This window comes from Aulonocara stuartgranti (genome assembly GCF_965226115.1).
Source record: "Aulonocara stuartgranti genome assembly, chromosome: 8".
NCBI classification, from domain to species: domain Eukaryota; kingdom Metazoa; phylum Chordata; class Actinopteri; order Cichliformes; family Cichlidae; genus Aulonocara; species Aulonocara stuartgranti.
Genome location: NC_138959.1, coordinates 19,237,280 through 19,262,088, shown reverse-complemented (window position 1 = coordinate 19,262,088; position 24,809 = coordinate 19,237,280). Strand labels below are relative to the sequence as shown.

Sequence of the window (24,809 nt, the reverse complement as noted above, 5' to 3'; positions counted from 1 at the left end):
GAAAACTACTGATGCAGTTTTACAGTTAGAACTGCTTTTGTGTTTGACAGTGTCGCTTGCGCCTGAGTTTGTGCACTGACCAAGTAAAAACATGATTCAGAAACACCACCATGAAGCCAACACCCAGATCCTTTATGTCAGCAAAATAGATCTCATAGCACTTTTTTTTTTTTAACAACTCTAAAACAAAAGTTAACATAACGAAATGCAACAAAGCAGTTTTTGAGATTTTTATTTCAGTAGTACTATACATGTATAATATTCCTAATTATAACCATAAAGCTCTGTTTATAGAAATATAAGACACAAAATTAACAGGATATGTATGTATGCACATTTCATACCCACGGAATATGTACATGGAGTCTGATATTTAAGCGTTGCAGAGGTAGTGGACAATAGAGTAAACGCAAAACAAAACTGAGCAAGTAATGATTATGCCTGAGATAGAAGCTAAAGCATAAATAGACATGCGCTTCTCCGGGGCAGCCCTCAAAATGCAAACATATTTGCAGCCTTCTTTTGTACACGTGTGTTCATCACGGAGTGCGTGCAGGTTCCAATAAAGCAGCAAAAATAAAAAGCAGGCTTCAACCAGAATCCGCAGAGCTATGCTGAGCAGGTAGAAGCCTACGGTGCTCCTGTCTTTGTGGAGATCTATGATCATCTTGCCCCTGCCTACCACCGTCTGAGCTTCCTCTGCCCCCTGAGTCTCCGGCTTCTCATCCGCCTTCATCCTGAAGCTCCTCTTCTGCGCCATTGTGCGGAGGTGGGAGGTGAACAACTCCATGAGCAGGACAGAGATGACAACCACGACAAACATGAAGTTCCAAGCCACTATCATGGGCTTGTCGAATCGTTCATTAAAACAGAATTTCGTGCAGACATCGGGGGTGCTGCTATTGCAGGTGAAGTCAGCATCCAGTTTGCTGAAGGGCAGCTCAGCAAAGAAGAGGACCACAAGTCGGACACACAGCAGGCCGAACCACAGGGAGCGGCACTTGTAGGTGGCGGTGGTATCCACTGCTGTTCTCAGGATTGGGATGAGGCCCGTTACTATTGCTGCCATTGTCACTTTTCCTGGTAATATAAAAGAGGAAGCTGGTGAAACATATAAACAATTAGGTGACATATTAGGTCATGATGAGAGATCATTTTGCTTTTGTGCTAAATTATGGTAGTTAAGTTGTAGATCTCATCTCCAACGTTGGGTTTTCCATCTTCAAATGTGCAAACACAGACAAAACCAACAAACTGCTACAACTGGACACAGATTATAGTGCATCAAACATTTTTTTTTTTTAAAAAACACTAATTTTATACACATTTACAAATGTCACAGCAAATGCATACAGCTCTGTTTGTGTCTGAGCATCTTAGTGTATAATAGGAGTCAAGTAAAGCAGACAAGAGATATTACCTTGCAGGGTCACAGCGCACTAATAGAACACAATCACTGTGGCTTTGCCTTCAATCTTTTATGGGTTCAAGAAACGTCACGGTCATCAATATATGTGTTAGTTTCTCACCAAACGATCTGCTGACACTGTCTCAGTTTTTTCTGTACATCTTCATCCTCAACAGTAACAGAAACACTACACGGACTCACAAACCCCCCCCCAAAAAAAAACAGGACCACAACACAGTGAATCTCCGATTATTACTGATTGTTGCACACACGTTTTTATTGGCATAAAAATGTGATTCCTCTTGGCATTTCTGAATGCCAGCGACCTTTTGCAGCTTGACAAGTTGTTTTAGCGACACAGTGAAGCAGTTACAAATTGTTCAGACAAAAGAGATTCAAAAAAACATTTAAAAATGTTTTATAAAAACATGTCGGCCATAAAGCCAAGGATTTAATTGTTGGTTTCGTTTGTTTTCTTTATGGTGGATTTTTATGACGAGATTACAACAGATACGACAATTTTATAGTAAGGTACTTATAGTACAGTATACTGTATATTTTAATACATTAACATATAATACACATAACTGTTTTTAAAAATACTGCAGCAATACAAAACAAAGACCAAATGTCGACCGTTTACATAAGGATAATGCGTTTTTGATGTTTCTTAAGGAAGTTATTTTGAAAAGTCAGACCCATCTAAAAAACAGCTTTAAGGCCACGGGGTAAATATGTGTGGAATTAAAATGACAGAGAAGCTTAAATCCCCTCTTCTTTGACTAAGTACTCTCGAAGAGACTGGAAAGCGGTGACGGGGACAGTCACGGTCGGGACAGTCAGTGACATGGTGCCGGGCTCGACCGACGAGGGAGAAACCTCACTGGGGGTCGGAGGAGAAGGCAGGGGGTCTGTGTGAATGATGTTTATGTCGGCGAGCTGCGTGGCAACCGGTGCGGCGTCCGCGTGAGTCCGTAAGTGCTTGCGAAGGTACGCGGCGAACAGGAAGGCTTTGCCGCAGTGGGGACAGCTGTGGGGTTTGCTGTTGGAGTGGATCTTCTGGTGCTTGCGCAGTCCCGATTTGTTGAGGAAACCCTTGCCGCAGCTGTCGCAGACGTGCGGCCTCGGCTTGGGATGCTGCTTTTCGTGCTCCTGCAAGTCTGCAAGCTGTGCAAACTCCTCGTGGCAGGTTTTACAGATGTGCGAGCCCAGCGACACGATTTTGGCAACGGACTGGGTAGAGTCAATGGGGTGAAGGTTTTCATGGGTCTGAACTTCTTCCCAGGTACCAAATGTAGCATCACAGTGAGTACAAGAGAACTGAGGGAGAGTTGTGTGGGCAGTGAAGCCTGAGGGTGACCCAGCCTCTGTCTCCTGCTGCTGCTGCTGTTGCTCAGACTGCTCAGCGAGGTGAGTTCTTTCGTGTTTGCGCAGGCTTGAGGACACCACAAATGACTTCAAACACTCCTCGCATTTGAAAGGCCTCTCTCCAGAGTGCACACGCCGGTGCTTGTTGAGGCTGGAGCGCTCAGCAAATGACTTGTCGCACTCTGTGCACATAAATGGCTTCAGACCTGTGTGGACGAGCATGTGGCGCCGCAGATCCCAGGAAGCTACGAAGGCCTTGTCGCAGCTCTGGCATTTGTACGGGCGCTCTCCAGAGTGAACGCGCTCGTGTACGGCCAGGTCGGCCGGCTGCCGGAACCTCTTGGAGCATTTATCGCAGGGGTAGGGCTTGAATCCCATGTGGGCTCGCTGGTGCCGACGGAAGCTGGAGGGGTCTGAAAACATCTTGCCGCACTGTGGGCAGAGGAACGGCTTCTCACCAGAGTGAGTGCGGAGATGGGACTGATAGGAAGAAAGCTGGGTGAAGCCTTTAGTGCATTGCTCGCACTTATAGGGTTTATTCTGCGAGTGGATGCGCTGATGGCAGGCCAGGGAGGAGGAGCGGGAGAAGGCCTTGCCGCAGTCCGAACACAGGTAGGGTTTTTCCCCAGTGTGGGAACGCTCGTGGTTTTTGAGGTCCTTCAGCTCAGTGTATGTTTTGCCGCATTCGTCACAAGCATACGGTCGATGGCCCTGGTGGTTCCTTCTGTGCTTTCGGAACACTGAGGGGTCAGCAAAGCTCTTCCCACACTCGGCACACAAGTATGGCTTCTCTCCCGTGTGAGAGCGCATGTGCACCTTCAGTTTGGACAGGGTTGGGTAGCTCTTAGAGCACTGACGGCAGGAGTACGGGCGCTCTCCACTGTGCTGTGTCATATGGATCCTGAGGCATATCGCCTGCATGAAGGCCTTGCCACATTCTGTGCATACAAAAGGTTTCTCCCCAGTGTGAGAGCGGCTGTGGTTACGCAGCTCTGTGGGCGTCTTGTAAGCTTTGTGACAGCTGGGACACTGGAAGGGGCGCTGGGCTGAGTGAGTGCGCTCGTGCTTTGAGAGCTGAGCCTTGCTCGAGAATGTTTTGGCACACTCGGGACATGGGTGCTGCTGCCGTTCCTTCACATGTGCCGACTGCTTGTGGCTCTGCAGAGCTGACAGACTCTTAAAGGCCTCTGTGCATGCAGTGCATTTGAAAAGGGGTTTGGCTTTCGGAGGCCTGCCTCTGCCACGTTTTTTTGCAGGCTGATCCCTCTCCACCTCTTCCTCTTGGCCCTCTTCATCCTGCACAGGAGGGGTGTACTCCGCAGCAAGAGGTGGACTTGCAGGCTGAGCAGAGGCCATCTTTACATCTACAAAAAAAGATGATGGCAAAAAAATGTACCGTTTAATAACAATGTAAAAAATAAAAACACACCATTGGCAGCTTGGGATAAAAATTCTTCCACAGACATGAGGGTGTTAAGTCCTATGACTTTTATGGATTTGAAGAGTACAACTTTAATGAAAGTGGGTTTTGAGGGATAAGAAATAATCAGTCAGATAATAAAAGAAATATGTGGGTGTGCAGTTAATAACAAAATGGCTGGCATTAGGACCTCAGGGACAATAAGCTAGCCGCTTTAATGCCAAAGGAAGTTGGCGAGGTAATGTCAGAGATCATAGTGCATGAAGATGAACAAGTGGCATGTGCACGACCAGAGAAAAACACCAGAGATCGCAGCTTAGGGTGATGGTACTACGAGCAGCCCGGGCGTGTTATGTACGTATACCCCTCCGCTAGCTTTAGCTTGCTAGATATTTTCACTAACTCAAAATGGCTGGCTTTAGGACCGGCTGTACCGATTCATTCCACAGTGCCATCATCATCATTACTGTACATGTACAGCATGTATTTAGCTAAGTTAGTTGCTTGCGTGTATTAGAAAAACAAAAGTCGATCTTACCGGAATCAGGGCATTAATCGCCGTTCGGTAAAGGGCTTCGTTTACTGTGAGACACGGTGGCTGCCGTTGACTGGCTGTGCGAGAGCGGACGGCTCTAGGACCATGATGACGACAGCTCTTGGAAAGCCAAGCGTGTAATACGTTTAATTATAAAATTTTATTTTATAACACACATCATAAATGTACAATAAGCCCTCTAGTAAGATACTACAGTCCCAATAAAGTTCGACAATTGTGTGTTAAAATGGAAAGATGCTTGCCCAACTGCTCAACTTAAATGCAAATCTAGCTATTTTAGCTAACCAGTATGTTTTGGGGCGGATTATGTAAGATATTTTGAGAATGAACTAAAAATGAACATTCACCTCCTGCTTTTTATTTGCTTAAAAACAACGTATTATATATATATATATATATATAATTATTTTTTTTACCGGTTTATCGATTAGCTGCTGCATCTTGAGCTAGTAGAGTTACTTTTGAGAGGGAATTATTTCTCTGTTGCACATTTCCTGTTTCCTAGCAACAAGCGCAATGTGGAAATGGGGATGGAAGAAAAAAGACAATTGGAAAAAGGGGGGCTGCCCTTTACACAAAAGTGATTTTTTTTTTAAAAAGCGAGTGAATATAGGTCTTTGGGGCTCGCTTGGAATAACTACTCCCGCAGGTATTAAACTCCGTGCAGTCGCTGGTCTTTGGAGTTTCGCGTTTAAAAACGCTTTCTGCTGCAGTAGGTGCAATGTTTGTTTAGCTAGCCAAGATGATGCTAGCTCATACTCCGCTAATGTTAGCTCACTGCATTTTGAAACCATTCATATTTAAGTTTCTTCCTCTTCCTAAAAACTCAACGACAGCGTGCATAATCCGCTCCGCTTTTGATCACGATGTGGAGAGTGATGCGGATTTACATTACAGTACATTTGCATTGACAGGCGTTGTTTTCCTGGTGTATTGACATAGCTAGTTCAGTTAGCCTGTTGGTGCAGAGGTATAGCAAAACCTGTCAGACTGTTTACACTCCGCTATTACGTCTTCCCTCATGCATGTTGACTACTGGTGGTAACATTCATTTGTATGAGTTTAATAGTAATGAGTTATCTGCGGCGTCCTAAAGTGTCTAATTTGACGTGCTTTATAAAACTAATACTGTTTCTGTTCTCCACAGCTCCATTTCTCTGGATTCTTCAAATTCAACTCACTTCAGTGATCTGATGGGACCTGTTTTTGACGTATTTCTGTGGCTATATCCCATAGAGAGTCCTTGCATCATATTATAAAGAACTGCCTTCTTTTTATATGGATAAGAAAGGCATCTAATGCATTTCCGCCCTATTTTGTGTCTGGCGCACTTAATTCAGTCCATATCTTGTGATGGCTTTGCAAGACCATGGCAGGACAACAGGTTTTCCTTGCAAACAGTGTGGTATGGTGTGTCCCAGTATGCCCAGTCTAGTCGAACATATGGAGTGCCATCAGGAGCGAGATGAAGAACGCAAGTTTAAATGTGATGAATGTGGACGTGGTTATAGGCATGCTGGTAGCCTAACTAACCACAAAAAGACTCACGAAGTAGGTTCTTTTCAGTGTAATATATGTGGAAAAGAAAACTCTAATGCCTCGGCCCTGAAGAGTCATCTCCGGAGCCACACTTCCCTTAAAAAGTATTCCTGTGCGGAATGTGGAAAAGCTTTTCGCCTGGCAACGCAGCTGGCTACACATCAGAGGGTTCATTTTGCCAGACAAGCAAAAGAGCAGTCATATCGGAAGGTGGACACGGAATATTCCTCATATAAAAACAGACATGAACTTGAAAACGATCACCCACATCATCTTAGTGAGCACTTGGCCAGCGTTGGGATTTCCACAGTAAATGGCCCATCTGAGGACAAGGCTGAGATTGTTTATAATGTGCAATCGGAGACCTCAGAGGATGCAGTAAATCGACCATTCAGGTGTGATTTATGTGACAAGTCATACATACACCATCGAAGCCTGACCAACCATAAAAAGACTCACCAAGTGGGAACATTTGAGTGCACAGTATGTTTCAAACTGTTCAGTAACATGGCTGCCCTTTACAGCCATCAGCGAACACACAAGGCGAGAGGCGGGACTGACCTCACTTCGACAGGTGGGTCATACGCAGGCACACTTCTTGACCAGTTTTCACCTCAGAGCCAAGATGCTCCAGTAAACTTTTGTCATTTATGTCAGGTACTTTTCCCAAACAATGAGGAGTTCCAGGAACACATCCAAATGCATAACTCTTCATCTCTGTCATTTGGTCTTCAAGATCCATTGTCAGAGAGCCACAGTGTATCATATGAAAACAGTATTGCTTCACCCGAGTCCAACTTTTATGCTTCTCCTATAAACAATATTCCTCCGGTGTCATCAATGGATAGTCATGGAGACTTTGATACACAAGAGAAGATTAGAAGTAACGCTCACATGTACTCTGACTGCTCCAGTAATCAAACCCCATCGTCCAATAGCACTCAGGGAGATCCCCCAATCATGGACACAAACACTCTCAGTCCTACCCTGATGCCCACACAAAATAATTGCAATGCACCTGACATTGAAGAGACTTCAACTGTAGATTCTGATGAGCGTCCCTTCAAGTGTCAGATCTGCGGTAAAAGCTACCGGCACTCTGGGAGCCTCATCAACCACAAAAGGTCACATCAGGTTGGGATTTACCAGTGTTCCATCTGCAGGAAGAATTACCCTCACCTGGCAGCCCTCAAAAGTCATCTTCGCCTCCACAAAGCTCAGCCGTCTTCTCTTAATCTCAGTGCTGAGGGAGACTGGCTCTCCTCAGAGCCTCTGACTTTGGATAACCAGCAGGGCTGCTTCTCCTCCCAGGATGAAGAAGAGAACAGTGCTCATCCTGTGCTTTGTATGGATCAGGAGAATGGAATTGATGGCAGGAATGGAGCACTGTACCACGAGCAGTTTAATCAGGACTTCTCCCAGGATATGACTGTGCATCTACCTCACAATGAACACCTGATGCAGAGGCACATGTGTGCAGACTGTGGTGAGACATTTGCAGATATTGCAGGGATTAAGTCTCACAGCTGCCCATTGCTGAATCAGCAACATAACACTACTAATGGTGACTATCACAACAGTTTAAACTTCCAGGTCAGTAATGGCCATTGTGAAGTTGGAAATCCAGGAATTAATGTTGAGTTCCAGGGTCTGAATGCTAGCCACAACCAAAGTCACTTTGAACAAAATTTCCAAGAAAATGTTGGAAGTGAACGGCTGAACAGTGGCCAAGAAGATGTTAACACAGATGAGGAAGATGATGGTGACCTTTATCAGTGCTCCATATGTGGCAACAGCTACACAACCATGAGGGCTCTCAGGAGCCATCTCCGAGGGCACACACAATCCCACGGCACTCCTACAAGCTCAGGTCCTCCTTCCACATCCTCTCATGAAGATTTGAAAGATGGGGAGTTAGGAGAAATGATGATCTGTAGTACATGTGGGGAAAGTTTTGCCAATCAGCAAGACTTGATTGCTCATCAGCTTGTGCACAATCAGGACCAGGTAGATAATGTTAAACCTTTCCACATTAATAATGATGTTTCTGAAAGCAAGGAGGAAGCGCAAAACATCATCTGTGGAAGCTGTGGCATCTTTTGCACCAGCTACCATCATCTTGAGAACCACAACTGCACAGCTGAGAGGAAACAGGAGTTAGTGGACAGCAAGGAGGAAGTGAAAGTAAACAAGGTTGCCCAGCACCAAGACACGGGTGCTGACAAAGACATGGTCAATACTGAGAAACGTCAATACAAGTGTGATCAGTGTGGCCGGTCATACAGGCACGCTGGCTCCCTCCTCAACCACAAAAAGTCACACAAAACGGGTGTCTTCAGATGTCTCGTCTGCCAGAAACGCTTCTACAACCTGCTGGCCCTTAAAAATCATCAGAGATCCCATTTTGATATTAAGAGGTTAGTTTGGCATGAATGCACACTATTAATACTATTAATTAATTTTATAGATGATCTGTGCTTGTTGGAAAGAAGGGATTAAAAACAAAGCTTTGCTTATAGGGTCGGATTTGTGTTTTTGTCTGTCACGGAGTCAAAGTGTTCTGTCATTGTGGCTTTACTTGTTGTGGAGATTGTGCCCAGTTTTTCAAACATAGAATTAACTATAACCCTTGTCTCCTTCCTTAGGCATACGTGTCACGAGTGTGGGAAAGCTTTCAAAATTCAGAAGCAGCTACTGAATCACCTGAGAAGGCACAAAGAGAACCAAGCCAAAATCCAGGAACTCAATAGCCAGATCCAGGCCCTTATGCAGATGAATGGGACCAGGTCAGATGGAGGAATGCAGCCCTTAGCTTCAGATGCCAATCAGGATTGTAATTCTGCTCTGCGCTGCAAGGAGCCAACTGAAGAAAGAGAAACGCAGACAAAGTCGGAGATGTCAGTGAAATCGGAGGATGCAGGTGACCGACGACCTTTTGCCTGTGACCAGTGTGGTCGCACGTATCGCCATGCAGGAAGTTTGGTTAACCATAGAAACTCTCATAAAACGGGTCAATATTCCTGCGCAGTTTGCAACAACACTTACACCAACCAGCTAGCAATGAAGAACCACTTACGCACCCACTTTGCATATAAAAGGCACTCTTGCCAAAACTGTGGAAAGGGCTTTAGAGGAAGGAAGCAGCTTTTAGCTCATGTCTGTGGAGACCTCAGAAAAGATAGGTCTGGAGTCAGAAGGGGTCTAAAATCTAAAGCCTTTAAGTGTAAGGAATGTAAACAGGCCTTTTTCTCTGCAGACCAGCTGGCAGCCCACACCTGTGATCAACCTTCGGGTAGCAGGGAAGCAGATTTAAATACGTTTCCAAATAAAGAGGAGCGACCTTTCAGGTGCAACATATGTAATCGCAGCTATCGCCATGCAGGCTCACTGTTGAATCACAAAAATACCCACAAGACGGGGCACTACTGTTGCAACTTCTGTTCTAAGCCCTTCACTAACCCCATGGCTTTGCGCAATCACACACGCATCCACACGCAAAAGAAGAAATACGTGTGTCTGACATGCGGAAAGGCCTTCCGTCTCGCCAGCATTCTGCACAATCACCAGAGGGTCCACAATCGGGCGGTGAATCACTTTAGCTGCTCGTCATGTGGGAAAAGCTTCCAGGGCAGGTCTGGCTTGAAGAGGCATCGCTGCCGCAGAGGTCAGGAGAACGCAGGATCTGGAGTCCAGCAGTCAGAGAGAGGAGACAAGTGTTTCATGTAAGTCTTTTCTATTAATTATTATTGGAGTGGTTTTCTAATTCTTTCACTTGTTGATTATTTTTTTGTGTGTGTGTGTCATTTTGATAAAGCCTGACTTTGGCCAGACTGATACGTTATCCCCTGCTAAACTGACGCAGACAAAGCTGGGATTTTTTTCATGCATATTAAGCAACTTGTGTTTGCATAAGAAACAATATCACTGCAACAAATTTTGCTAGAGAGTACTGACAGCTTCATTTTTAAGTATGAGTGCTAACAGCAGCCATGGTTTAAAGCATTTTGTTTTAAAGTTGTGCATAAATTTAATTGTAAAACCTTCTATCCCATTCTTGTTAACCTGATATCATTTGAGTTTGAATGTGAGGATGAAGTGGTAATAATTTGGAGGTCAGATGTCATTGTGACCTTGTTTAGCTACAACTAGAGAATTCTTTCAATAATTATGATCAGAAATATACAAAAATGTTTAAAATGATAAATGTTCATATCCAAAAGGTCAATGGACAATCTCTTTTTTTTGGTTTGTTTGTTTGTTTGTTTGTTTTTTGAAAGCATCAGTGACCTTATTGTCACAACACTCCTCTCAAACACTCTTTGACCTATGGCTGTGAGTATCATTCACAGAGTTGGGGAATGGCTGCAATCACAGCGTTGCGAAATGGTGAAAGATGTACCCTTATGCCTCCTTGATTTAGAGATGGTCTTTCCTTTTTCACATAAATGGCCTCCTTGACTCCTCGCTCAAACCAGAGTTCCTCCCTGTCCAGGATGTGTACATCCCCATCATTGAAAGAGTGGCTACTGGCCTATAGGTGTTAATAGATGGCAGAGTGCTTGCCTGATGAGTTAGCTCTTCTGTGATGTGCCATCCAAGATCAGAGGTTGTTTGGTTTCCCTGATGAGGAATGGATCACAGCAACCCTCCTGACACTTAACAGCATGCACTACATTATTCTGTGTGTGTCAGGGGACCCGATCCTTGAGATGGACCAGTTTTTGGCGCAGCGCGTTTTGGGGTTTAAAAGCCACAGAGACGCGGTGTTTTGAGAAAATGCATCTAAGCTGTTCAGATACTCCTGACACATAAGGGATCACTAAGGGTGTTTGTTTAGGCAGCAGCTGATCTCTCCTGGATCGCCTTGGAGAATACTTTAGGTGGCTTACCACATTTACTCAGGGCCTTCTTGATATGATGTTCTTCTGCTTCCCTGGCCGCTGTATCTGTGGGGGTGATTTCAGTCATTATGCAAATGTCTTGTTTAAAAAGGTTGGGGAAACCTGCAGTCAGCTGAGACTGAAGAAGCCACTTTGATGACTGACTAAAGATTTCTCACACTGAAAATGCTACGTCCAAATGAACAGAATCAACTTTTGGGGATTTCCTTACCTGGAAGATTGAGTGTGCATCAAGGTTAAAGTTGATTTATGTGATGTTCGACAAGTTTTGGACTGAAAGTACGGTGAGACCAGTGGGAGAGGGGGGGAAAAGCTGAGCACTGAGAGCTTTTTTGCAACACTTTGCTTCATAGGATTTGTGTGAAAAATACAAAAACTGCTGCCTGTGGGCTTCGGCTATAACTTGTCTGGTTAATAAGGGTATGAGGTTATGAGACAGTAATTCTAGTTTGATTCTGCAATGTACCGAACATTAACTGTAATGTCACAAATAGTTTTATAAATCATTCACTGTTGGTTAACATATTTTGAGTTGCAGTGTCCTGTTGTTGTTTGTTAATTTTATTTATTTCTTGCCACAGGTGTGACTTGTGTGGGCGCTCCTATCGCCATGCGGGCTCCCTTCTCAATCATAAAAAGACACACTCCGAAAGCCTCCACCACTGCACCTTGTGTCTCCAAACATTTCCCGATCCCGTCACTCTGCAGATACATTCCCAGATGAGGCGTCAATGCTGCCCCGAGTGTGGCAAGACCTTCTGTCTGGTCACCCACCTACAGAGCCACATGGAGGTGCACTCAAAGGACCAGGTTGTGGTCTGCAGCTTGTGCCAGCAGAGCTTTCCCGACGCAGCCAGCTATCAGGAGCACCATAACATGCACCACGTGGCTCAGGACCACTACCAACAAGACCAGGATGACGCTATAGATAACAACCTCTGCTGGGACTCAGGAGTCAGTCAGTCCATGGGAATGGGAGGGATGCACAGTGAAGTTCCACCACCTTTGTCCCATATTCCAGGAAGCATTCCTAATTCAGAGAAGAACAACAACACTTCTGCGACAGAGGAGAAGAGCCACGTCTGCGAGCACTGTGGGCGTACTTACCGTCACGCCGGCTCCCTCCTCAACCACAAGAACAGCCACAAGACGGGCTCCTTCTTCTGCTCAGTGTGCCAGAAGGAGTTCACCAACCTGATGGCCCTGAAGAACCACCGACGGATTCACACAGAGCCCAAGCGCTACCAGTGCCTGGAGTGTGGGAAGGCGTTCCGGGTGTCCACTCAGCTCATATGTCACCGAAGGATACACACCAAAGAGAAGCCTTTTGCCTGCCTGCTGTGCGACAAGAGCTTTTCCAGCAAGTCCAACCTGCGGCACCATCAGAAGATGCACCAGAACACCCAGACCTTCGACTCCTCATTTAACATGGACGCTAATGCATTTATGGACCTTGACATGGGGTCTTTTCTTTAAAGAAGTACTAAATGGCATATAAAAGAAGAGGACATATGGTCCTCATATGCTTGTGTTATTTATCCCTCGATCAGTAATTGTAAAACAGTATTTATTTTTTTTCAGAAAGTGCTCCTTGGTTCTAACAGATGCTCCTTTGAAGATACGCACTTTTCATTACTGACTTCCAGTCTTACCTCCAAAAAAAAAAAAAAAAAAAACAGATGGTGACATCAATGGGACATCTCCAGAGGGATTGTTAGTCAGCTTTTAATAAGGCCTGAATGTTTCCCATGGATACACTGGATCCCTTAAAACCGGGCAGGTGATGAAAAGATTAGTATTCACTCATCATTCCTCAATGATGAACCAGCCAACCAAAGTGAACAGAGAAGGTTCATGTAAGAACATAAAGCCGATGACACATTTTTGTACAACAGTACTGTTATAACTCTCGCTATGTATAATTGTGTTCAGTGCCTCTGTGAGTTCCCTGGGAAACTAAATATACAAACTGTATATAACTCTGAATCTTTTTGTTAGCTCTGCCATCAGTGTTGAGGGACTGCTCGCCTTCCTCATATCAGGCAGGCCGGTTAATTTTAAGTCAAATACCTCTGGGTGTGTTGAAAGGTCAAAGTGATTAACTGAAACCATATTACGAAATAAATAGTCGTACTGCTAATAATATTCAATATTGACATTCACGTCGAGTGACATCGTATGCTAAAATGGATGTATTTATTAATTTATTCTTATTTTTATTCGCATATTTTATTAGGAAAAACTTTCTGAATGTTGTAAAAGCTGTCTTCTAAAACTCATGTAGCCTTTGAGGGATTTCTCATCAGTCGATTGGTTACTCATTAATTTTCAGAATAGGCAGGACCGAGCGAGCCAAGGATGGTGTGTTATTGTTAGCACTCAGGGTTAACCTTTAAAAGGAACGTACCTGATGTGTAATACATTCTAGAAAATCTGTTCTCAAACTGAGCATAGTTGTTTTTGGGTTGTGTTTTGTTTTTGTTTTTCTTTCATCTTTGAAAAGCATCAGTCACATTTCAGTGCCAGTGCCTAAAACGTACATTGATTGTAGCAGTTTGATGTTAACAAACCTCATTTCTCTCTGAGCGTTATACTCTAAATGTTTTTTTCTTTTTCTAATGGTAAATTTAATTGTAAATTTGTTTAATGTATCGTTGGACCTGGATCTCCTCAGTTCTAGTTACACTTTCATTAAAACAGTCAACACTAGCATTGCACCCATGCTTATGGAAACAGGCAACAAATTAAAGGAGAAACCAACATGATTGCTCAAGGCCCTAAAGTGAGAGCCCTGACACCATCGTTTTTATCCTCATCAAACCATTCAGTGACCCCCCCCACCCACCCACCCACCCCTCTTGGGGCAGTATAACGCGTCACCTCTAAAGGAACAAGAAGACCTAAACATACCAGAAACATTGCCCACCACTTTATATGAATGAGACTGGATCCCTCTGCTGCAGGGATATTTTATTTTTCCTTTTTTTCGCCTGTCTGTCCACGGCCATAATGCCTCATTTCTACTAAGCACAATTATTAAAATACAAACTTACCAGAGCTTTATTTATAGTGAAAACCGGTTTCATATTTACTGTTCATAAACCTGTTATTGTTGCAAGATGTGCAATTATTTTATTTTTTTTATTATTTTTGGTCAAGTTGTGTAATGTGCCTGTTTTATTTTTGTTGTTTTGTTTTGTTTTTTTCTTACACTTTAGGCGTCTATCAAAAGTAGACACGCAGGAATTGTTTTTCTAACGTTTTTTTTTTTTCTTTTTTGTTTGGCACTGGTCATAAAAGCATGAAATACCTCGAATGCCCTGCCTTCCTGACAGACTGCTACTTAAATGCCTCATACAGCTTATCAGTAGAGAATACACTGTAATCGCACGGATGAAGCATCAGACTTAGGGCTTTTAGTTTGTGCAGACAGTTTCCTCCTCACCGCGGTCGTCTGTTTGCAGTTTGTGGTTTTCAGATTTATATTTGCACATGTGTAGACGACACTTGTAGCCTAAGGAGGGCCGTGTTGACAAGCGACAAGTCGGCTGCTTGATGAATCACCTCAGCTAGTGTGCGGGTCGTAACGTTTTAAGCAATATGCTGAAAGTATTGTTTCAGTGCACGAGTCGAGTGCGTCTCATTTGTCTTAACCATTGTATGGAGTCGAGCGGGATCGGATTCAGTATACTGATTCTAATATCACAGCTTGCCTTGTGCCATGTTGTTACATTTTTTAAAGTCATTGTGTAACAATCGTAATAATTTAACTGACCTCACTGTCAGATTTAATTTTTTATTTTTTTATTTTTTGTATGCCACAGTAGCCTGTAAGATGTCAAACGATACATGCACACTTGAGTTAAACTGACTTGTTTTTGCACCGCATTCTCGGTCTCACCTCATTTGGCACTTAACCTTTCGCACTGATCTGTCATTGATCACTATCACAGTCTGCTGTTGTGGTTCGTGTTTAATTTCAGTGCGCTGTATATATTAGAACGAAGATGATGATTGGATCTCTGTAAATTTATTTAATGGTTTTTTGTTTTTTTGCATTTTCTTCAACAGAAGAAAACTGCTAGATTAGCTATTGTGTAATAAAAATACATATACCACATGTTCTCATTTATTGGATTTCAGTGTTAAAATATATATCTGCTTAGTATTTAATTAATATTTATATAACTATTTTGTCACTCTAAAGCGTAGATTTTTACTTCTTTGTTAGAACTTAGTTTAGAAAAAAATGAGAAAATTATTTAAATTTAGATGAAATAAATTAAAAGACTTGGGGAAAAATGTGTTTGTTGTCCAAGTTTTTACACTGCTGAAGGTTGAAGTATTTTTCCGATGGCCGCCCCTCCCTGAGCCTGGTTCTGCCAGGTTTCTTCCTGTTAAAAGGGAGATTTCCTCCCCACTGTTGCCAAAGTGCTTGCTCATAGGGGTTCATGAGATATAAAGCTCCTTGAGGCGGCCATTGTTGTGATTTGGCGCTATATAAATAAAGTTGAATTGAATTCAAAGAAAAACACTTGCAGCAGTGATGGAAATTGTCAGTTTTATTGTGAAAATACATTTGCTACACAAAAAGCAGTTTATAAAGATTGCATTAAGTAAAAGCCAGTGCATTTACATTATATACAAGAAGAACTAGAAGGCAACAGAAACAAGTAGAAAATGTTAAGATATTGTTCAGTAATAGCTGGCCTGGTGGACGTTTTGAAAAGATCTTCACTGGTGTCTCTTTAAAACTGTGCTTGTCTGTCACATTTGTTGCATTACAACAGCTCAACATACTAAAATAAATAATATAGACCTCTTTTAAAAAATAAGAAAAGAAATAAACAATAAAACAGACAATATAAATGGTTCCCCAATTTTGTTGCCAGAGGGTTCACCCACAAGCAGACAGATCCGTGACCTGAAACATTGTCGGTGTCGAATTATCGCAAGGAAAAAAAACTTTTAAAAAAAAAGCTGAAGACAACAACCCTGTCCGCTGTGGTTCGTGTTGGCTTCAGCGGCAACAAAATTACAGACCACTGCAGTTGCAACCATCCTTTCTTTTTTCTTTTTTGCCTTGCTGCAGATCTGAAAAGCGCTGTGATTGCTGAAGCTCTGTTTAAAACACTGTAGGTGTAGTTAGTTTTCCTCTCTGCAGTACATTCCTCACAACATTCTCACATGTTAGCAGTTTGGGGCTGTACGTCTAGTGTTTCAAGCATCCTGGGTTACAAAGCGCTGCTGCAACAGTCATGTGAAGTCAGGGTTTGTTTTAGGCTAAAATGACATCTAAACTCTAAATGAAATAAAAGGAAAAAAACCAGACAAGACAATATTTTAGAGACCTGCAATAAATGGTCTGTGTTGGTCTCAGGAGACCCAGTAACAGTGCATGAGTACAGTTTGCTCCTTTACTCAACAGCGTTCTCACTGCGTCAGGCAACTACAAGAACAGGTACTGGCAGGAACAAAGGTTGGAGTACAATTCACCTAAAAAGATTTTTAAAAAGGTAGCTACATTCATATGGCCTTAATGTGCCAAACAGTATGTGTTACTCACATGTGATCTATCTTTCAGAGGCTGTTGTGGTAAATGACCAGCAGAGAGGCCCTGTGTTACCCCGCTGAACGGCAGGGGGGATCAAACTGTGGCCCAGCTGGCGGATGTAGCTGTGTTACATTCACTGGAGTCCTGCGGAAAACAGCACAACGCAATGCAGGCGTACAGACTCTAGTTTTACGGTTAATTCTCAGTCAAACCTTCCTAACCCCCCCCCCCCCCCCCCCCCCAATGATCCAGATCAAAATCTCAACGGAGTGGAATATGAAGGCACACAAGTTCTAAAAGATGATACCACTAGTATAATGCTGTTAATATACCTACAGAGGTGTGAGATTTGCTCATGGCAAGTCCCGTCTTAACCACTGGACCTACACCAAGCATGAGAACTGAGCTTATCTCTTCACCAACCAGTCTAATAAATAAAAAAAAATAAAAAGGGTCCATTTCTGGTCGAGGTATACCCTGCAGTCAGAGTACACGGTTCGTCGTTCAGAGGTTTCCTCCTCCCGGCTAGTAACCAGTGGCTCCTTGGTTCTGTTACATCAGTTTTCAGAGGACGATGAGGCTGTGGGGGCAGTGACAGCAGTTTAGTCCACCTCGCTTTACAGTCACATTTTCAAAAGTGGACCCATTATTATGGTTTCCCACTCTGTGATTTTTATTTTTCACATTAGCATTGAAGGAGTCGCAGTTCTTTGTGTACGCCGTCTGAAATAACACTTGTGCCTCTTTCTACCTTTCTTATGATTGGCTGCACCACACAGCGAGAGAGTCATGTGATACTTACTGAGTGGTTTAAGCTTGATAAAGTGGCCCCGCAGTTTCTTCGATAGGTTCTGTAATAAGTGAAGATTAAAAAAAATGAATGAGCATTTTAAAACAATGTTTTTGACGCTCCTCCAAAACAGCTGTGACAACACAAAGGGCATCAAGAATTTAGTTATCCTTTTCCTGCTGTTAGAAAGGCCCCGGTGAATCTGAATACAATAAAATACATCCTGAGCCTTTTGTGACTCAGCTGCAGAGTCTTCACACCAAAAAACAAAAAAACAAAACAGGAGCAGCACACACTGTTCTCGCGTTTACCAAGAACTGCTTTACACCAGAGACGCCAAACAATTTTTAAGAGGATTACCTAACCCCGTCCAAGAAATCATAATTGCATGCGCAAATGCTGCTCTTACCACTGATACTCAGTAGCTGACGGAAACTACGAAACTACGTTTAATTCATAATTACAAGATAATGCACAGCAGACTATTGGCCTTCCCTAAGCATCCTCCAGTTTTTCAGATTTCTCCAGGATCAAAATACAGTTGTTTTCCCACACAGCGGGAAAACAACTGTAAGCAGTGAACTTCATTTCCCTTCATTTTACACTAAAATAATGCATCAAAGGAAACACCTTTCTCCTGCGTCTTACCACGTAAAGGCCGTTTGTGCGACTTGCGTCGATGCACCATGACCCCGATGATCAGTGCAGCGCTGACCAGCACCACAGCCAGTACTGAGAAGCTGGTGATTGCTGCCAGTTTCCACACGTCAGGTGTCTCATCCACTGATTTGCCTATTTAAAAAAAAAAAAAAACACCATTAGAATTCCACTTTAACACCAACACTTTTGTGTTAAACACAGCTAAAAGAAGCCATTTGGGTTTTTTTATTGGCAATTAATGTCAAAACTCACCAATATAAATGACAAGAAACTGAAAATTTGGTTCACATCTTTTCTACGACAGATTGCTTTACTAACAGGCTGAAGAAGAGGGCATTCTTTGGGTAAGTGCAAACTAGTTTTTAATAATAATTTCACTTATTAAGGGGAAACCTCTCCAAACCTACATGGCTCCGTGTGAAAAGGTATTGACCTCCTAAACCTAATAACTGGTCCTGCCACCTTATCTGGCAATGAGTCTTCTCATCGCTGTGAAGGAATTTTGGCCCACTTTGTGGAATCATTTTAATTCACACTGGAGAGTTGTCCATTACCAACAGCCTGATTAAGGTCATGCCAAAGCATGTCGATCTAATTTAAGTCCTGACTTTGATGAGGCCACTCCAAAATGTTGCTGTCTCCGGGTCATTCGGAGGTGGACTTGAGCTTGAGTGTGCTTGAGCTTCAGGGTACAAGCTGATGGCTGCACATCCTCCTTCTGGATTTTCTGGCACAGAGCAGAATTCATGGTTCCATCAATTACAGCAGGTTGTCCTAAAGCAGCAAAGCAGCCCCAGACCACCATATAACCATCACCATGTTTGACTGTTGGTATGATGTTTTACACCAGCTGTAACGGGACTCAAACCTTCAGCTTTTGTGTCGTCAGTTCCACAGATTATTTTTCAAACGGCTTGAGGATCATCAAGATGTGCAGTCTCTTTCTTATTGTTGAATCGTGAACTCTGACCTTAACTGAGGCAAGTGAGCCCTGCAGTTCTTTAGATGTTGTTCTGGGGTCTCCTGGGTGAGTCATTGATGTGCTCTTGGGGTAATTTTGGTAGGTTCCATGTTTTCTCCATTTGTAGATAATAATGGCTCTCACTGTGGTGCACTGGAGTCCCAAAGCCTTAGAAAAGTCTTTGTAACTCTTTCAGTCTGATAGATGTCGGAGACTTTGTTTCTGAGCTGTTTCTTCAGATCCTGCAGGATGTGTTACTTTTTGAGATCTTTTAGCCTGCTTCACTTTGTCAGAAAGGTTCTGTTTAAGTAACTTCTTGATTCAGCAGGTCTGGCAGTAATCAGGTCTGTGTCTGGCTCATGAAATGGAGCAGAACCTTCCAAAAAATTGTTTAATCACAGTTAATTATTGATTTAACAAGACAGGGCAGTTAGTTTTTCACACAGGGGCAGGTTGGTTGCGATAGCTTTTTCCCCTTTAATAAATGAAACCTTCACCAAAATACTTCATTTTGTATTTTCTCAGCTCATCTTTGTCCAATATTAGAATGTGTTTGATGATCTGAAACATGTAAGTGTGACCAGAAATCAGGAAGGGGGCAAATAATTTTTCATGGTAGCTCTAACACTCGACAAGCAAGTTTTAACAGATGTTTTAACAGATGCGACTCAGTGGCTCACATGTGTTGCAGGACGGGGTTTTCGGGTACTGCTTGCATGATTCACAGGGCAAGCAACCATCATAGTCTGAGCTCCAAAACTCCGAGCTCCGACACGGACCTGCACACACAGAGAAGCAGGTTAGTCGTGACATTTCATTTCCGGTCATTATCTCAAACCTTACACTGTAATCCTAGAAGGTAACCAAATAAACCATAATCAGGTGGTTTGAAGGAGAAATTAGGTTTCCATCCACTTATTACAGTAAAAACATGTGACCTGAACAGGACATCAAATGATTTCTCTTCTCATAAAGTGAAACTGGGAAATTCCTTTGTGGAGAATCTGTCGGTGCATCTCATCTGCACGACAGACAAGTAGTCGGTTTGGCGTGCGTGAACATTCGGGCCATGTGTGTGAAGAGCAGGATGTGCTTTCACAGAGTGCTTCCGTCGAATTGTCTTATGCGCGTTTATGTGCGACTTCCAGAGAATAAATTTGCATCTGTGAGAAAAAGAAGTGGCAGTTTGGTTTAGCGAGACAGAAAACGTCTACCTCCGCAGCCACGATGGACAGCTTCGTTTCTTTTTCCTGGCAGCCAGCCAGGCGGACAATTAAAGCCATGCACTTCCTAGATGATAAGGAAAGGACAAGGCTAAAGATGTGAGACAGGCTGAGAGCAGAGGCCGTTTTATTGTTTTAAAAGTGTGCGGTTTTCTCTCCAGCTTTAACATCCTGCATTTGGTTAAGAAACACATATGCACTAATGCCCTGAAGACATGCATGAAGTACGATCTCTGCAAAAACAATATTACAACACAAAGTCAACCTAATGAGGTCAAACAATACCAGACATGACAGCATTACAGATAACAACAAGGAAACCACCCAGAGACACTTGATAAATGATGATAATCATTCCTCATCAAATGTGTAAGACACGCATTTGCATAGAATTAAAAAAAAACATATTTTATGCTCAACAATTTTAACAAGAAACTACCCGAGTCATGATTTGTGGTAACATTTCATAACTGCTGGCTTTAACCACCGCTGACAGCAATAGCAAAACTCACAGAGGTGAACCTGACGCATATCAAAGTAGGGAAATGAAGGCATAGGAAACTGCGGCAGTAACATGTAACAAATATATTGCTACACCGAGCTCAGGAGACGATGCACCGCCTCATCAGTGCTGGAGCAGACAAAGGGGAAAGTAGAAACTACAACAGATCAGGCAGGCTTGGAGAAAAACGAAACAAAGAAGTGATGAATACCAATATGAAGTAAATCTCTTTAGTACTGTGCTATGGCTGAAGTATTCAAATCCTTTACTCCTGATCACAAGACCTACTCTGTGGTTCAAAAGCCTGACTTAAAAAGTAACATAAAAGTATTATCAGCAAAGTGTGAAACAAAGTTGCAGCAAATGAAGTAAAATAGATCCCACATTTAATAATGTGTCAATTTAACGAGCATCAAGCAGTTTACATAATAAAGACTCTTGAAGTGATAATTCACTCTAGTTGAGGAGGAGTAATTAATAGGCTTTGAAACAAAAGCGTAGTATCTATGGTTCAGCCCTAATAATGTCACCGTGACATTATTAGGCTTATCTCGGCTTTGCCTCAGAGGTGTGTTGTTTTTTTTTTCTTTTTTCTTCATAAATATTTTACCAGAAGTCGTCATAGCAAACTGGAAGCGTGACATTAAAATATTCTTAGTATTTAGGATGCACTTCAGGTCAAACCAGAGCTTGCTACCTAAGAACTCGTCACATTACTGATGCTTGGTTTCAACATTTTTTCCAACATTCAGGGGTAGTGCTCCAGAGCAGCACCTTCTTGGCTGAAAAGATATTGAAAACAAAACAAAAAAAAAGTCTGCATGAAGAGGCTGAAGCCGGCTGGAGGACTTCCACCCAGGAGACAGATCTTGCCCTCCATTCTGGGAATGCTATTTTTTGATGGGTGTTGTTGTTTTTTACTTTTGTCAGTTGCCGTGTGGTTGGGTTTACGCATCAAACCTACTTTGTTAGGCTTATGAAAAGGTCATGGTTTCAGTTAAAATACATTGTTTCACAATTCTAACCACAGGTTGGAAGACAAACTAGCTATGGTGACGAATCACTCAACAATGACGACACCAGCAGGGAACATTCGGGTTCAGTCTCTGGACATCTGTTTTCAGATGATGAGTTAATTCAGTTCAGTTCAACTTTATTTATATAGCTGCAAATCACAGCAACAGTTGCCTCAAGCTGCTTTATGTTGTAAAGTAACAATAAACATTAATACAGAAGCCTGTATGAGCAAACACTTAGCAACAGTGGGAAGGAAAAACTCCCTTTTAACAGGAATAAACTTCCAGCAGAACCAGGCTCAGGGAGAGGCAGCCGTCTCCATCATGGAGACAGGACAAAAGACAGAGGGACATCTGTTGAAGGCTATCAGAGCTTGCACATTGAAAATCTGTGCTTAAGGGGTAAAATGCAAGGGGCCCTGACCATAGCCTGTAGATAAAAGATGGCCACAGCCACTGCGACATCACTGATGGGGATTTATCTCTTGAAGTCTCAAATTTAGTATTTCAGACTCAACATCTTAATTTTTTTTAAAATAAAGATGCCATCATATGAATATTCAGACCATAGCAGCTTAAATTCATAAGCGAGCCGCACAGTGACGCATCCACGGCTTTGGTGTCGGTTTTATTTTTAATGGCAACCATAGTTTACAAAATGAACATCAGGTTGTATTACACATAAGTTGAAACTAGCAAATCGGACAATGAACACATCAGAAACATGGTGTTGAGGTATTAAAGAAAGTAAGAGGTATGGTCATTTTTACTGTTTTTCTGACCACACGAGTCGCCCCCTGCTGGCCATTAGAAAGAATGAAGGTTACAGAAAGTATAAGAAGCTACCAAATGAGAATGAAGGAGGAACTCTGGGCTAAAAAGCTGTCACATCTATGCTGCTGATTAATGAAAGCTAAATATTAAAGAAGACAAATGTTTCTGTGTTGCGGGATGTGGAGAGCACTGTGCCAAATCCACCAGTCCAAACTGAACCTTACTTGGGAAACATTTTACATTCACTTCATTTGTCTCATCAGTCACAGCTTGAAGAAATCCAGAGTTAACTCTGAGACCTGCATGAGTATGCCGCTGTATGGTTTTTGAGTACAGGTCATTGTTAGACCATCTGTAGTCAAAAGCCACCTGCTCACACACTCATGTTTGAAACATTTTGACCTCCTTTGACTTTGACTCTCTGGTTATATTACAGCCACATGCTCAGGTCCTCAGAGACTCTCCGTCCTCCACAGCCAGTCTCCCTCCAGGGTTTGACTGACTCATTTTATAGCTCTGGTCACAGTAAAAAAATGTGTCACAGTCCTTGTAAAGCATTTCTCCTCATGATTTCAGCACTACATCATGCAGCTGGACTTCAGCACAAGAGTTCAAAAGGTAACTGGAAGGAACTGAAGCCTGACTGCTGGGTGACCTCTGCAACCCGAAACTTGATGGGACTGATAACATTTCAAGCATTAAGCTAAAAGGTTAAGGAGCTGAATCATTCATCTCTACATCTCTTTAATACCACAGGTGTTTCTTGTGGTTAAGTTTTTCAAATCAGTGTGGAGTGGGAGAGAAAAACCAAAATGTTAGGTTTTTTTGTTTGTTTTGTTTTTTGACTAAGAGACCTTGGCAAGTCTCAACACCTAGTCTGACAAAGGGTGTTTTGGGTGTGGGGGTGTTGTATTTTGTCATGAACTGGAAGGGGTGGGTGGATCAACAGCTGATGTCCAGATGTAGAGAAGATTTCCCACAGATAGAATCAAGATTAAAGCACAGGGTTTGCTGTTAGTTCTTTGGAAACGCATTTGGCACTTTAATGCCTGAGGAAATGGCCCTAACCCATTTAATTATTCAGAGTTTTATGTTCTTGGTGCACTCTGCGCCTGGTGTTCTCCGGTGGGATTAAGACTTAAAACTTCAGAGCGCTGTGGAAACAAAGTTAAAAAGCTGGGTTTTCTGTTTTTTCGGGTTTTGTTTTTTTCGAGGCCCTATAAACGTGTCTTTGTCCAAAATGGACACAGGCGGTAGAGCATTTCCATGTGGCTTGTCCTTCTCACCGAGAGGCTCGGATGGATGAGGTGAAATAAGGCGATCGGAATGCGGAACCGGTGAGAAATGCAGCTGGTAAAGGAAGCGGCTCTGTAAGCAGACCCCACTATCTGACTCCATTATAAGCAGAGCAAACCACCAGACTCTGACCAGTGTTCACGCAAAAACACGCCAGCACTTATGAATTAAAATTTAGGAATAAGAATAAAAAATGGGAACATTTAACGCACACGAGGTATTCCCCTGCTCTTTCTTTCTTTTAGTAAAGATTGTTTTCCCAAAAAAAAGGTGAGGGAGGGGAAAAAACGTATTTCACTTACTTTTCTGCGCGCTCACACCATGGAAAGTGGTCACCACCGCAATAATAAGTCCGCAGAGCGCGCAAAGAGCGTTTAAAGCCATGATGTCTGCGGAGGGAAAGCTGCTCGCTGTCGGCCACACAATTCCCGAAAGTTCATCTGATTAACAGTCCGTGCTGGTTTTCAGCATGGAAAAGCGAGCATCAGAGTGAGTCATACGGAGGAGTCTGCGCCTTGTTTTAATAGCGCGCACACACCCACGCTAACAGCTCCACTCCTATGAGTCATTTCCTATGTACTGTACTGCTCGGATTCTCTGTGCGCACTCCCCGACTCACAGGAAACTCCAGTGCCATAAAGTGTGGTTGCATTTGTTTCAGTTCGAGTGAAAGTTTTTTACCACCTCAGGTATGAGTTTCAATACATAAATGTCATATTTTAAGGGCACACCCTACATTTTTTTCTCCCCTTCTCTCTCTTTCTCCGAGACCCCGCGTAGTCTGGACTTAATAGTGTTCTCATTGTTATTACCACGCCTGTCGACGTCACCCCGTCCTCCC

At 42.9% G+C, this 24,809-nt stretch overlaps 4 protein-coding genes across 8 annotated transcripts; 1 reads left to right on the top strand and 3 right to left on the bottom strand.

The window, feature by feature from the left end:
- Positions 1-327: 327 nt before the first annotated feature.
- Positions 328-1,611, bottom strand: gjz1 (gap junction protein zeta 1). The gene is made up of 2 exons (XM_082544001.1): positions 1,421-1,611; positions 328-1,080 (listed from the first exon to the last, which is right to left on the bottom strand). The coding sequence occupies exon 2, from the start codon at positions 1,067-1,069 to the stop codon at positions 374-376; it is 696 nt and encodes a 231-aa protein (XP_082400127.1). The 5' UTR covers positions 1,070-1,080; positions 1,421-1,611; the 3' UTR covers positions 328-373.
- Positions 1,612-1,652: 41 nt separating this feature from the next.
- Positions 1,653-5,246, bottom strand: znf668 (zinc finger protein 668). Of its 3 annotated transcripts, XM_082543998.1 has the most exons (3): positions 5,169-5,246; positions 4,735-4,851; positions 1,653-4,140 (listed from the first exon to the last, which is right to left on the bottom strand). In XM_082543998.1, the coding sequence occupies exon 3, from the start codon at positions 4,130-4,132 to the stop codon at positions 2,171-2,173; it is 1,962 nt and encodes a 653-aa protein (XP_082400124.1). In that variant the 5' UTR covers positions 4,133-4,140; positions 4,735-4,851; positions 5,169-5,246; the 3' UTR covers positions 1,653-2,170. The 3 variants fall into 3 exon arrangements, with proteins under 3 accessions (XP_082400124.1, XP_082400126.1, XP_082400125.1); XM_082544000.1 differs by lacking the exon at positions 4,735-4,851 and having other exon boundaries at positions 5,169-5,235; XM_082543999.1 differs by lacking the exon at positions 5,169-5,246 and having other exon boundaries at positions 4,735-5,076.
- znf646 (zinc finger protein 646) lies at positions 4,246-15,312 on the top strand. Of its 3 annotated transcripts, none has more exons than XM_082543994.1 (4): positions 4,246-4,550; positions 5,900-8,708; positions 8,937-10,013; positions 11,774-15,312. In XM_082543994.1, exons 2-4 carry the CDS (start codon positions 6,106-6,108, stop codon positions 12,666-12,668), a joined length of 4,575 nt encoding a protein of 1,524 aa, XP_082400120.1. In that variant the 5' UTR covers positions 4,246-4,550; positions 5,900-6,105; the 3' UTR covers positions 12,669-15,312. The 3 variants fall into 3 exon arrangements, with proteins under 3 accessions (XP_082400120.1, XP_082400119.1, XP_082400121.1); XM_082543993.1 differs by lacking the exon at positions 4,246-4,550 and adding an exon at positions 5,261-5,401; XM_082543995.1 differs by lacking the exon at positions 4,246-4,550 and adding an exon at positions 5,397-5,464.
- Positions 15,313-15,739: 427 nt separating this feature from the next.
- Positions 15,740-24,722, bottom strand: LOC309713143 (uncharacterized protein). The gene is made up of 5 exons (XM_082544538.1): positions 24,271-24,722; positions 19,838-19,936; positions 18,185-18,328; positions 17,549-17,597; positions 15,740-17,326 (listed from the first exon to the last, which is right to left on the bottom strand). The coding sequence occupies exons 1-4, from the start codon at positions 24,350-24,352 to the stop codon at positions 17,557-17,559; spliced, it is 366 nt and encodes a 121-aa protein (XP_082400664.1). The 5' UTR covers positions 24,353-24,722; the 3' UTR covers positions 15,740-17,326; positions 17,549-17,556.
- Between the last annotated feature and the right edge of the window lie 87 nt (positions 24,723-24,809).

Coding starts and splice junctions, on each gene's coding strand:
- gjz1 (XM_082544001.1), bottom strand. CDS start 1,069: ATGGCAGCAATAGTAACGGGCCTCATCCCAATCCTGAGAACAGCAGTG.
- znf668 (XM_082543998.1), bottom strand. CDS start 4,132: ATGGCCTCTGCTCAGCCTGCAAGTCCACCTCTTGCTGCGGAGTACACC.
- znf646 (XM_082543994.1), top strand. CDS start 6,106: ATGGCTTTGCAAGACCATGGCAGGACAACAGGTTTTCCTTGCAAACAG. Junction 8,709..8,936: donor TCCCATTTTGATATTAAGAG/GTTAGTTTGGCA, acceptor CTCCTTCCTTAG/GCATACGTGTCACGAGTGTG. Junction 10,014..11,773: donor AGAGGAGACAAGTGTTTCAT/GTAAGTCTTTTC, acceptor TTCTTGCCACAG/GTGTGACTTGTGTGGGCGCT.
- LOC309713143 (XM_082544538.1), bottom strand. CDS start 24,352: ATGGCTTTAAACGCTCTTTGCGCGCTCTGCGGACTTATTATTGCGGTG. Junction 19,937..24,270: donor TGGTGTGAGCGCGCAGAAAA/GTAAGTGAAATA, acceptor CTGTGTGTGCAG/GTCCGTGTCGGAGCTCGGAG. Junction 18,329..19,837: donor AACCCCGTCCTGCAACACAT/GTGAGCCACTGA, acceptor TTTTTTAAATAG/GCAAATCAGTGGATGAGACA.